The sequence below is a fragment of the Erinaceus europaeus genome, chromosome 1 (genome assembly GCF_950295315.1).
Source record: "Erinaceus europaeus chromosome 1, mEriEur2.1, whole genome shotgun sequence".
Classification (NCBI taxonomy): domain Eukaryota; kingdom Metazoa; phylum Chordata; class Mammalia; order Eulipotyphla; family Erinaceidae; genus Erinaceus; species Erinaceus europaeus.
Genome location: NC_080162.1, coordinates 101044125 through 101058122, shown reverse-complemented (window position 1 = coordinate 101058122; position 13998 = coordinate 101044125). Strand labels below are relative to the sequence as shown.

At 40.1% G+C, this 13998-nt stretch overlaps 1 protein-coding gene across 2 annotated transcripts in view; it reads left to right on the top strand.

Moving 5' to 3' along the window:
* HTR7 (5-hydroxytryptamine receptor 7) overlaps positions 1-11145 on the top strand; it is a 146761-nt gene extending 135616 nt beyond the window's left edge. For both annotated transcript variants that reach the window (XM_007516809.3, XM_007516810.3), the window contains exon 3: positions 8965-11145. In XM_007516809.3, the coding sequence (XP_007516871.1) occupies positions 8965-9007 (43 nt within the window). In that variant the 3' untranslated portion in view covers positions 9008-11145. The remainder of the gene's footprint in view (positions 1-8964) is intronic.
* The last annotated feature ends 2853 nt before the right edge of the window (positions 11146-13998 follow it).

The following is a 13998-nucleotide window of genomic DNA, read 5'->3' as shown; positions in this document are numbered from 1 at the left end:
TCACTGTTTTCTTTTTATCCTCCCTCAGCTTCGCCCCCCTAAACCCCTCACCTCTGTAACTTCTTGATGCATATCTCAAAAAGCTTCCATGCACTTTTCATAGCCTGTTCTGCTTTTATGTGTAATGAGGTGACTGAGGAGACCTCTGTCCTCAGCTGTTTCAGGGGAGCCACACTCATCTCAAGGAGAGTTCCAGAGGCCCAAGGAAGGCATGGGTAGTGATCCACAGCTACACTAGATAGACGCCAAAGTAACCTCTTGGATTACAACAGAGTCCAGTATCTCTAAATATAGGGTATTCAGGGCTGGGTGGTTGAGTGCACAGGGACCCAGGTTCAAGCCCCTGGTCCCCACCTGCAGGAAAAAAGCTTCACAAGTGGTGAAGCATGGCTGAAGGGTCTCTCTGTCTCTCTCCCTTTCTGTCTCCCCTTTCTCCTAATTTCTGGATGTCTATCCAATAAATAAAGATAAAAAAAAAAACTTTAAATATAGGGCACTCTCCAAATGATTCTAAAAACCTCTAGTAACTCAGCTTCTTTAATTTATCACTTGAATGAAGCAAACAGAAACATCTAATAGAGGTAAGGAAAATCAGTGATTATTATTTATTCTAGGAACTTACAGTTATATGATCACAGATGTGCTAATTCTTGACCTGGAAATAGATTCACAGACACTCATTTAAAAAAAATAGTTATTTATTTATTTTCCCTTTTGATGCCCTTGTTTTTTTATTGTTGTTGTAGTTATTACTGTTGTTATTGATGTCGTCGTTGTTGGATAGGACCGAGATAAATGGTGAGAGGAAGGGAATACAGAGAGGGGAAGAGAAAGACACCTGCAGACCTGCTTCACCGCCCATGTTTTTTTTTAATTGTTGTAGTTATTATTATTGTTGTTATTGATATCATCATTGTTGGATAGGACTGAGAGAAATGGAGAGAGGAGGGGAAAACAGAGAAGGGGAGAGAAAAATAGATACCTGCAGACCTGCTTCATGCTTCACATCCTATGAAGCAACTCCCCTGCAGGTGGGGAGCTGGAGGCTCCTACCTGGATCCTTAAACTAGTCAGTGCGTTTTGTGCCATGTGCCCTTAACTCGCTGCCGGATCCCAGACACTCATTTTTGTTTTTACTTTTATTGTACATATAAGACTGCTCACAGTAAGAAATGTTTTTTAAAAGAAAGTAATTACGTTTTAGAATGTGCATTATGAGCAACCTATACCTTTATTGATTGTTCTAAGCTTATAAAATTGTTAGTGAGTTGAACACTCTCTTTTACCTGCCAGTTTCTAAGTGCCTTCAGCAAGGAGTTATAGCTTAAGTTTTTTCTTTTCTTTTGCCTCCAGGGTTATTGCTGGGGCTCTGTGCCTGCACCATGAATCCACTGCTCCTGGAGGCTATTTTCTCCCATTTTGTTTTATGGTTGTTGTGGTTATTATTATTGTTGTTATTGATGCCATTGTTGTTGGATAGGGCAGAGAGAAATGGAGAAAGTAGGGGAAGACAAGAGGGGGAGAGAGAGATAGACACCTGCAGACCCACTTCACCACTTGTGAAGTGCCCCCCCCCCCCCCCCCCCGCAGTTTGGGAACCTGGGATCTTTGTGCTGGTCCTTGCACTTGGTGCCATGTGCACTTAACCCTTTGTGCTACCGCCTGACCCCATAGCTTAAGTTTTTATTTGCCGAATCTGATTATCATATGTGACACACAACAGGCGACACGTAAAAGTGATAATTGCTAACAGTTGAATACCTGCTACATGCTATTGGCTGTCCTACCTGTGCAGGAGGCACTGCCAATTTCAACAATTTTCAGAAGAAAATCTGAGATGCAGGGACATAAAGTAACTTACCTAGGACCACGTGCTCCAAAATGGTAGATGTGGTATGAAATAGTCCAGTTCATGTGGTTGTTAACCATTGTATGACACTGTCAAATGATAGAAGTCTACCAATACCCACAGTGAAGAATCATGCAATATCTTGTGTCAGAGATTATAGCCATCAACAACCTCAAAATAACATTAGAAAAATCTAGAAGTTAAGTTTGTTAAGTATAGGAGGACACCTTGTCAAAATCCTGGTAACTTCTCAGATAAATAAAGAAGAAAAGTTGATAGAATGTTAGGTTTTGGGAGTCGGGCGGTAACGCAGCGGGTTAAGCACATGGCGCAAAATGCAAGGACCGGCTTAAGGATCCTGGTTTGAGCCCCCGGCTCTCCACCTGCAGGGGAAGTTGCTTCACAAGCAGTGAGGCAGGTCTGCAGTTGTCTATCTTTCTCTCCCCCTCTGTCTTCCCGTCCTCTCTCCACTTTTCTTTGTCCTATGTAACGACGACGACATCAATAACAATAATAACTACAACAACAGTGAAAAACAACAAGGGCAACAAAAGGGGAAATAAATAAATATTAAAAAATTAAAAAAAAAAGAATGTTAGGTTTTAAGCTGGAAGGTCTCTAGGTAATTGATAAAGACTAGATTGAGCTTATGGTAGAAGCCTTGGACTTGTAGCAAGGTGAGGGTCTTGAAACTAATAATAAACAAAATCTTAGTCTTAATAAATAAGCAATTTTAATTGCTCTAACTTTTGGATAACAGCTTTTTCCTGGAACAGTAACTAGGTTATTTTGCCTTGTCCCAGAATTGTTTAGTACGGGAACAAGAAAAGATGCTGTTTTGAGTTCTCAGTAGTAATCAACTGAGAGATATATTTGAGGAAGCAGTGAATAGGGGCAGATGAAATAGAAACATTAGTAGCAGGAGAAACTATAGAAACTAGAAAATAGAAACTAGAAAACAATAAAAGAAGTAAACTAGGAGATATCATCATATTTGCATGTTCCCTACTCAGTCAGGACCTTGAGGATAATGTTATTGATTATTTTAACTTATCATAGCTAATTCACAAAATGTACTCCAAAAAGGGGTTTTCCAGCTTAAAATAATAACCCACGTTTATTGAAAATTCACTCTCAGTATGATGTTGAATACTTTATGGGAATCATATCACTTCATCCTAAAAACTTTATGAGAGGTTGGTAATTTTCATTTCTGTTTCCCCAAACTCATACATATAGAAAGCAACGGAGTGTAATTGGAGCCCAGGAAATAAATCAGTGTTTGAAAGTTCTTTTAGCTTTTACTCTCCTAGCCCAATATTAATCATCTTATACAGAGCCCAAAGTCTTTGTGCTTTTAGCTAGTTTAGTCAACTTTGTTGACAGGAGTCAACAAAGTTCTGCTAAGAAGGACCAGGTAGTAATTTGTTTCTATTCTTGTGAGAAAGCAGTCATCTATACATTGATAGAAGTAACCAAATTATTTATTTACAGAAATAGGTGGTCAGTTGGATTTGGTCCACCAACCATGGTTTGTTGTCACCTAGTCTAAGAAAATGACTCCCCTTGGTATATGTTTTTGAAATTTATTATTATTAGGTTTTTAAAACTATATATATATATATATATATATATATATGCATATATTTATTTACTTAACCAGAGCACTAATCATCTCTGGCTTATGGTGGTGTGAGGGTTTGAACCTGGGACTTTGGAACCTCAGGCATGACAGTCTGTTTGCATAACCATTATGCTATCTACCCCCAATTTTTATTAGTTTTATTATAAATCTTTTTAGATAGTGGGTCTAGATATCTATTAACTTCAGGAAATTTCTTTTTTTTTTTTTTTAAAGATTTTATTTATTTATGAGAAAGGAGGAGAAAGAACATCACTCTGGCACATGTGCTGCTGGGGATCAAATTCGGGACCTCATGCTTGAGTGTCCAATGCTTTACTACTGGACCACCTCCCGGACCACAAATTCAGGAAACTTCTAACACAAGTATTAGAATAGCTGCTATTTTGTAATTCTTCTCCTTCTTCTTCCTCTTCTTCATTGTTTTTCTTCTTCATCTTGTTCTTTTGTCTCCAGGGTTATCACTGTGACTCAGTGTTGGAGCTTGGTGCTGGCACTATGAATCCATTGCTTCTGGCCGCCTTTTACCCCCCCCCCCCTTTTATTGAATAAGACACAGATAAATTGAGAGAGGAGGGGAAGATAGAAACAGAGAAAGAGAGACACCTGCAGATCTGCTTCACAACTTGTGAAGCTTCCCCTGTGTAGGTGGGGAGCCAGGGGCTTGAACTTGGACCCCTGTGTGGGTCCATGCTCTTAGTACTATGTGTAATTAATCAGGTGCACCACAGCCCAGTCCCCTGTTTTTGTAATTCTATACCTAGTGCTATTCTAGTCTGTTGCAACATCAGATGATTCCTTAAAAAATTCTTTCTTATGGCAGTTGTATATTGTAAAGGATACAGAATATAGATGATACTTTTCACTACTCTTGTGCACATATTTCTGTTGCACTGATTGCATATAAGCACACACATAGACACATTTGTCCTTTTAAGAAATAAGAGCAGAGGGAAACTAAAGATAGGAAAAGCTACAGGATTCTAAGGAGAGGAAAATAACTGATAGCTTAGCCTAACCTTGCTCAGAAAAGACTTCCTGAGGATATGTGTTCCGGTGTGTCAGTGATAGCAAAAGTCAAAACGTTTACAACTGAAGGAGAGTAGAATCTAATTCCAGGTGAGAAGCACATTTTATATATAGGCACTAGTGTGTGACTTTTTCTTGGAAAGGACAGTCTGCAAGATGTGATGGATGGTTTGGAATTCACAATGGAAAACTAGAACAAGATTCAATTACCAAGGATTATCAGTTCTAGCTTCAGAAGATGGGACTTTAGTACAGATAAGGGAGTCTCAGTGAGAACTTTTTTTTTCTTTTGCCTTCAGGGGATATTTGACAATGTCTAGAGATATTTTAGGTTGTCACAGATATCGGAGGGAGAAGCTACCTAGTAGCTAGCTAGTAAGCCACTGGCTGTATCTCTGTGGATAGGAGAATGGAATCAGCAGCAAAGCAGTGAAAACTTATTCAGTAGTCCCATGGGGGCTGAATCAGAAGGCAAGGTATGGTGCTACACATGGCAGAGGATGGAAGGAGGACTAGATGGCCATCCTTGTTTCTGGAAGTGGGTAATCCAATAGACACGGTGATAGGAAATATGGTGGCTAGTAAGAGTAGTAGCCACGTCTAAAGTCATACCTGTCTGAAGACATTCGATCTTATCTGATCTCAGGAGCTAGGCAGGGTCGGCCTGGTTAGAGCTTGAATGGGAGACCAGCTGGTAGAGTAGTGACCAGAATATCCTCTATATAGCCCACATTCTGTACAGTTGCAATCAAGTAAGCACTAGCTGGATAATCCTAAACAGTTTAGGACTCTATTGGAGTCTCTGGAAAAATGACAGGGTATCTCCTAGCAATCTCTGAATTCTTTGTAGCCCCCACCTGTGTCTCAAGTTTCCCAATTTCATTTATTATTAGTAGTAGTATTCTTTATTTGCTTACTAGGTAGAGGCAGTCAGAAATCAAGAGGGAAAGGGGAGATAGAGAGACAGAGAAACATCTGCATACTGCTTCACCACTCACAAAGCTTTCCCCCTATAGGTGGGGACTGAGGGCTTGAACCCGGGTCCTTGCACACTGTAACATGTACTCTCAACCAGGTGTGCCCTCACCTTGCCCCTAGTTTCTCAACATCTTGTGCCAGCCTAGGGACTTGGGGAGGGAGGGAATCCTTCCTTTAGTCTACCTAGTTTTTTTCTCCCCTTTAACTGTTTGAATTCTACTGTATTATTTTTGTCCTTAATTCTGCTTTCTCTGCTATTTTTTCCCTTCTTTTTCCTAGTTAATAGTTTTCTTTCTTTCCTGTGTAGATAATCTGGTAGGCTGTGCATTGCTAATTCCATATTTTTCCCATATCTTCCTATTTCTTTGATCAGCATAACCTATGGTTCAGTAGTCCAGCAGGTACTCAGGAATGTTCTGGTGTAGAAAATGAAAGGGGTTGGGGGTAGGGGAGATGACAGAATAATTGTTATGCAAAAAGACTCTCAAGTCTGAGGCTCCAAAGTCCCAGGTTCAATCTCCCACATCACCAAAAACCAGAACTGGGCAGTGCTCAGGTAAAAAAAAAATAAATAAATAACCATAAATAAATGAGCCTAGGAAAGACCATGAATGCTACTATAGTGGTAATTTTAATTCATCACTCCAGATTTTAATCCTTATTTCCTTTCCATGTGTTCAAATCTGGGTAACACAAAGTCTAATGTAATAATAATCTATAAGCAGGGAATCTTTTTCCCCCTTTTTGTATGATAACTTTACTTGTGGATTTGCTTTAAATAGCCACAAATTGCCATTAAGTGTCAGGTTTTAAAGACACCTGTTCTTTGGCACTATTATTGTGAGCTGTACTGTAAAGCAACTTCTAAAATGCACCCATAGAAAATTATTTTATGAAAGTGTTTTAAAGTAGTTCTCCCTTTCCCCTTTTGCCTCCTTGGTGATTGTACAGTCTTTCTCTTCAAAGAGTCCATTATAATCCCTATAGAGTCCATTATAATCTCTTAAGAGTCCCTATAATCCCTATAGTGGTGTGTCATTGTGAAGTAACCTTGAGCTTCTGTCATAAGCCTGTGAATTTGTTGCCCCAGGATTTGTACTGAAGCTTTGGAGCTCAGGGTCTTCCTACCTTTTCTTTTGGGAAGCTAATCATTGAAAAACAGAAATAACAAACAACGAATGAATACCAGTGGAAATTGGGACAGTTCAAGGTTCTTGAGACCCTGCTACCTGTGATATGATGTTACATTAACAACAGAGACAAAAAAAGTTCACTATTTTATTTAAAATTTTTATTATATTTATTTACCTATTTATTGGATAAAGACAGCTAGAAATTGAGAGGAAGGGGGAGACAGAGAAGGATAGAGACAGAGAAACAACTGCAGCACTGTTTCATCACCAGTGGAGCTTTCCCCTTGCAGGTGGGGACCAGGGACTTGAAACCTGATCATTGCGCACTGAAACGTGCATTCAGCCAGGTGCACCACAGCTCGGCTCCCAAAAATTCACTATTTTATAGGTTTACCTCCCACCTCCACTCTCAGTAGTTGTTTTACTTCATCATTAACTAGCTGAAATTCTGTGCTTTAATCTTATTAAATAAACAGGGACTAAATACCAGCTTTGTTGTTGCCTACATTTTAACTTTGAACATCTCTAAAAGTAGGAGAGACAGGTGACTATCCTCTCTCCCTCCCCCCCCCCTTTCCCTTGTGGAAGTTGTTCTCTTAGTACCTAAGAAACATACATAGCACAAAATGAAAGTAAGTTGTACAGATGGGTGAACAAGGAAAATAAGTCTTGGGTGAGAGGTTGTAGGAAGAAAAGAAGCATGATGGAAATCATTAAGGAGACGGGTCTTGAAGGAACAGGAATATTTAACAAAAGGAAGGCCAGGGGCTGGGGTGTGGCCAGAGGGGACTGTATGGGTGGAGGAGTACAGATGTGGGTGGGGAATCTAGGCATCTAGGGCATGACTTCAGCAGTATCTGCAAACTGGTTGGCTGGAGTCAGCATGGCAGGTCAGTTGGGAAGTGTGTCTGATGGAGGTGAGGGATTTTGAGCAGAAGTGAGACCAGAACTACAGTATATATAAAAATTCAAAGTAGGGCAGTATGGAGAACTCAGAAGATTCTAAGTGGATCAACCCTATGACCCTGCAATTCCTCTCCTGGAAATATATCCTAAGGAACCAAACACATCCATCCAAAAAGATCTGTGTACACATATATTCTTAGCAGCACAATTTCTAATAGCCAAAACCTGGAAGCAACCCAGGTGTTCATCAACAAATGAGTGGCTGAGAACGTTGTAGTATATATACACAAGGAATACTACTCAGCTGTTAAAAATGGTGAATTCACTTTCTTCACCTCATTGTGGATGGAGCTTGAAGGAATCACATGAAGTGAGATAATTCAGAAAGAGAAGGATGAATATGGAATGATCTCACTCAGAAAGAAGTTGAAAAATAAGAACATCTCACATGGAGAAGATGATCTTAGTCACCAGGAAACTCTTATCCATTGGGTCTTGTAAATGCTTATGAGGGACATTTTGAGTGGGATGGCAAGACAGGTTCTGGGGTACGATGCTAGATCCTCATAGCCACATCTCTTTTAAGCATATGGAAGTAGTTTAATAGATTTAATAAGTCCAATGAAGGTTCAGAGTGAAGGGAGTGCAAATCTACAGAGGAAGGGGCTCCATTAAGGAGAAAGAGCCTTCCTCAGCTGCCGACTATCACTTCTCTTGACTCATACTACCTTTTGTGAATCTGGAGAGAAGGACGTGTGTAGGGGCCGGTGGTGGTACACCTGGTTGAATGCACATGCTATAATGTACAAGAACCTGGGTTTGAGCCCCCAGTCTCTACCTGCAGGAGGAAAGCTTTGCTAGGTGAAGCAGTGCTACAGGTGTCTGACTATCTTCCCCGCTATCTTCCCCTCCCCCCTTGATTTCTGACTGTCTCTGTGCAATAAATGAATAAATATAATAATAAAATTTTAAAAATATGTATTGGAGTGAGGGGGTGGAGTCCTGATCTCTTTACACATAATTTACTATAATGTGTAAACTCTCTTAGGTTTGAAGGAGAGAGCATGTCTCATTAGCATCCTATAATTAATTCATGTAGGACATGCTCTAATATTTTGCAAAGATTTTTTGAGAGTAGAGCTATCTTGGTAGTATAAAAGTGAATTTCTAAATGATTTATCTGGGAGATGATTTGCAAATATATTAAAGCCCTGGCAACTTGTGTAAGTTAATGAAATCTATGAAAAGAGCCACGACATTTATCCCCCCCCCCCTTCCAGGTGCTCATCCCCTTAGAAGCCACAAATGATTCAAATTACTGAATGTTGCAAAAATTAAATCCACCTACCAGAAGCTGAAAACTCATATTTGCTGTCCTGCTAAATCATTTTCTTGTCTCTTCCCTTTCTCTCTCTCTCTCTCTTTAGACAAAACTCTGACTACTGTAGAAAAAAAAGTCATGATTCATGATCAAAAGCGGCATAATGGAGATGAAATAAACAAGGCAAGACAGAGGTGGACACAGAATGCAATCATTTGCTGAGACAACGAAGTGGAATGCGACTTCTGTCCTTCCTTGAGATGACTAAAACATGACGAGCAGGGTGATCTGTTGTACAAAGTATATGACCAGGGAGAGGGCGACCTCTCCTTTCTTCCCCCCTGTGGATCAGTGCTATTATATGCAAATGGAATTAGTTCTCAGTTTGAGACAGACTGATCAGCTCAGCACTAAGTGCACAAATAGAATTGAGTTCCAGAAAAGGAACAGTTTATGGTGCTTTGTGTATGTTCAAGTTCATGCAAGCAGAAGAAAGTTCCAATGCACATTTCCCCATCCTTCCAAGTCTAGGCATTGTGGTGAATATTCAGGAACCATTCATGAGACAGAATGTATTTTTTCCTTGTAGGCCAGAAGAGTGTTTCCCCAAGCAAACTGCGGTGAGCCTCGTGTTGAATATGTTGCATGTCCATGTTAGCAAACTGAGTCCTGTTGTCAGCTAATACAAATGATTTCCCAGAGCAGTGTCTGCTTAGAGCTTCTGTCAAGGAGTCTGACTTTTCTGCAGGGTCCCTCTGACTTCCCCACTACAGCCCTTTGTGCACTCATGTACTGTTATGGTATAACTCAGAAACAGAGTTCAGGATGGAGAGAATCATAAAACCTGAGGGAAAACCTTCCCTTGTGCTGACACTTCTGTGGAGAGGTCCTGAGATGTAAGGGAGTTTCCTTCTGTGAGGGTTGTTACCTGGATGAAGAGTGAGTGCTCCTTAGCTGCGTAGCCTATCCACATAGCTAGTAACACAGAATGTTGTCCTTTCACATGTGTGCAGTGAGCCCGTGAGTGTGTTCATAACTCTCTCCCCTCCTCCCTTTTTGGAGGAAGTATGAGAGCAAAGGGATTTCCATGAAAGCTTCTGATTTGTCCCTATGTTCAACGGCAATGTGTTGATTCTTATTGAGTAGTGTTGTGCCAGACAGATCTGTGGCTAAACGTGGTCACTGGGAACATGGTTGGGAAATGTTTCAGAATAACATTCTACTCCATCTAGAAGATTATCTCTGTATTCTCTGCTTCTTAGATCAAATGTGTGACTGACCAATTCTATTTTCCTCTCGCCTCCAAGTGATAGATACTAAGAGTAAGTAAGGAAAGAGAGAAGATTCCTTTATGGATATATAGAGATATATTTTTTCCTTTATTAAGGGGTTCATGGTTTACAGTACCCTTGTTGATACATGGGTACAGTGTCTCATCTCTCTGTGACTGGTGTTTACAAAACACTCTCACCCCTAACTTAGGCCCTTTTCCATTGTCATGCATCAGGACACCAATGCCCAGCTGCCGTCTCTTTTTCCCCAGAATCCTTTGCTTTGGTGCAATACATCAAACCCAGTCCAAGTTTTTGTTTTTTGTTTTTAAATTTATTTTATTATCTGAATTTATTTATTGAATAGAGGCAGCCAGAAATCAAAAGGGAAGGGAGATAGAGAGGGAGAGAGACAGACACCTGCACCCTTACTTCACTTGCAAAGCTTTCCCCTTGCAGGTGGGGACCTGGGGCTCAAACCTGGGTCCTTGCACACTGTAACATGTGCACTCAACCAGGTGCACCATCACCTGGCCCCTGCTTTTTTTTTTATGTTACTGTGATGTTAGTGAGGGTGTTGAAGAGTAACTAGGGGAAACCTGGATGCAAACCTTCATTTGATAAGAAAGAGCTGAAGGAGAATGTTATTTCCTTATAATAAGTATAGCTGTTCTCTCACAGGACAATGTGGAATTCACTGTGGGCTGCAGATTTCATCTAATTGTCACTGCTTCTTACTAGAAACAGGGAGGGATTGGCCTTCCTGACAGGGGAGGTGGGCACTGCTCTTTCAGACAAAGCTTGTACAGGTTCTTGAACCTCAGATTTGCTAACGTGACTGTATATACTTATATTCATAATTTAAATGATTAATTATGGTCAGATAAATGTTAAATTTGAAGATGCTTTATTATATTACATCAAATAAAGCTTATTTGTAGCTGTAATAAAGCAAATTAAGTAATGATTTTTACTTGATGGTCTGATGTGATAAATGTTGCTATATGCAGAACACCAGAAGAGTGAGACTAATATATTTACTAAAATCCAGGGGCTGCACGGTGGTGCGCCGGGTTAAGCACACATAGTCTGAAGCACAAGGACCAGTGCAAGGATCCCAGTTCAAGCCCCCAGCTCCTCACCTGTAGGAGGATCACATTGTAGGTGATGAAGCAGGTCTGCAAGTATCTCTCTTTCGCTCCCTCTTTATTTCTCTCTCTCTCTCCCACTCTCAATTTCTCTCAGTTCTATCTAAAAATAAATAAATAAATAAATAAATAAATAAATAAATAAATAAAAAGGCCTCCAAGAGTAGTGGATTGGTAGTGCTGGCACCAAGCCTCAATGATAACCCTGGAGGGAAAAAAAAAATCCTGTAATTAATTGCATTCATCTCTCTCTGAGAACTCCACCATTTTTAGTGTTTTTTTTTCTTTTTAAAATGACCTCCCCCCTTGATTTGATTAATATAGCCATCAAAGCAACAAAGAATTAAAGAATTTGCCATCCAGTAAAAGGCAGACCTATTTCAGATTGTCACAATGTACAATAAAGGTTATAGCCATCAGCATTGAGCCTTCTGCAGGGAGTGACAGTTTTCATTCCTGTATTCTAAGACATGGCATATGGCTAAGTGGATTGATTTGGGACTTCAGATGTTTTGGTTTCATGTTTTGATCAAGGCCTTATTTATTCAAATTGGTTGTTCATCTCACCTGACTTGAATATCTTATTACTGAACTCTGTTTCTTTCTGGCTGCTTGCAGGGGCTGGAACATGTATACTGTGTGCTACATATGTGCAAGTCAGATAAAAGGGAGAGGTAGATATTGAGAGTCAATGGGAAAAACCAGTCAGTGTATGCTGTGTGACATGCTATAATTTGTGGTAAAGGTACATTTTTTTTTTAAACTGGAACTTAGAAAAAAAATCACTGAAATAAGCATCTTGCACATATTTTTTTTTAAATTTTTTATTTAAGAAAGGATTAGTGAACAAAAACATAAGGTAGAAGGGGTACAACTCCACACAATTCCCACCACCCAATCCCCATAATCCCCCCCCTCCCATGGTAGCTTTCCCATTCTCTAGCCCTCTGGGAGCATGGACCCAGGGTCGTTGAGGGTTGCAGAAGGTAGAAGGTCTGGCTTCTGTAATTGCTTCCCCGCTGAACATGGGCATTGACTGGTCGGTCCATACTCCCAGTCTGCCTCTCTCTTTCCCTAGTAAGGTGTGTCTCTGGGGAAGCTGAGCTCCAGGACACATTGGTGGGGTCTTCAATCCAGGGAAGCCTAGCCAGCATCCTGGTGGCATCTGGAACCTGGTGATTGAAAAGAGAGTTAACATATGAGGCCAAACAATTTGTTGAGCAATCATGGATCCCAAGCTTGGAATAGTGGAGAGGAAGTGTTAGGGAGGTACTCACTGCAAACTCTAGTGTACTTCTGCTTTCAGGTATATATTTTGCAGTAGTTTATGGATACGTGTGCACATAAGCTCTCTCTCACAGAAACTGTTGTATATCTAGATTATGGGACTTTTTAGAAAGTGAACTACACATATTTTATGAGTATTCAGTAAGAATGACTTAGGACTGATCTCCTCACTCGAGGATATCAGCTGTCATTTTTGGCAATATTGAATGTTGGGAAATGATGCTTGGGAAGTAAAGTACATACAAGATAACTTAATGACTATTACTATTCTGTTTAGTTTTGTTCTGTAAACATTAAACAGGAGATACTCACAGAGTTGGTGCTATCCATAACTCATGAAGCCTTTTTTTATTTGTAATTTTTTAAATTTTATATTTATTTATTTATGTATTGGATAGAGACAGCCAGAAATTGAGAGGAAGGGGGAGACAGAGAAGGAGAGAGACAGACACCTGCAGCCCTGCTTCACCACTCATGAAGCTTCTCCCTTCATGTGGAGTTGGGGGCTTGAACCCAGGTCCTTGTGCATTGTAACATGTGCTCAACCAGGTGTCCCACCATCCAACCCCAACTCTTAAAGCCTTCACTGTGGTGTAACATACTTGAGGTGCTCTATATTTTTTCTGAAGGTCATATTTCCATGCACTTTTATTAAACTTAGGAATATCTTGATAAATCAAGACAAAAAAATTCAGGCCGTTTTTCCAGTAAATGGTGTTTGCGAATATATTTATCTAAATTGCCATCTGAGGGGTCAGGCGGTGGCATACCCTGTTGAACGCTCATATTGTAACACATAAGGATGTTGGTTCAAGTCTTTGGTCCTCACCTGCAGGGAGAAAGTTTCACAAGTGGTAGAGCAGTGCTGCAGGTGTCTCTCCCTCCCTCTGTACTTACCTTTCTCTTTCCCATTCCTCTCTATCTCTAACCCCCAAAATAAATAGATTAATGAATATTAGAAAATATGTTAAATTGCTATCTGGAGGCAGTGAAGATTTTTCTTCCAGCATTTTTATGATCAACTAAGCCCTCACTTTAGTGGGTAGAAATGTTTATAGATCCTGCACTACACTGTGCTCCTTCTCATCTTAAAACCCTCAAACATGCTATCCTCTGCTATCAAGAATATTTTTTCTGTTATTAACTATTGATTTGATGTATCTCTTCACCATTGTTTAGTAATTCCTCAAGGATGGCACCATGTCTTTTTGGTGTGGGGGGGAGTTCTTTTTTTCCTTATTGGGGGAGATTAATGGTTTATAGTCAACAGTAAAATACAGTAGTTGGTATATGTATAACATTACTCAGTTTTCCACATAACAGTCTAACCCCCCCCCCAAGTTCCTCCTCTGCATCTGTTTTTCCCATCAATATGACTCCAATAATTGGACTGATTTCCTGTGCTTTATATGTATGATATCAAAATGAAAATAA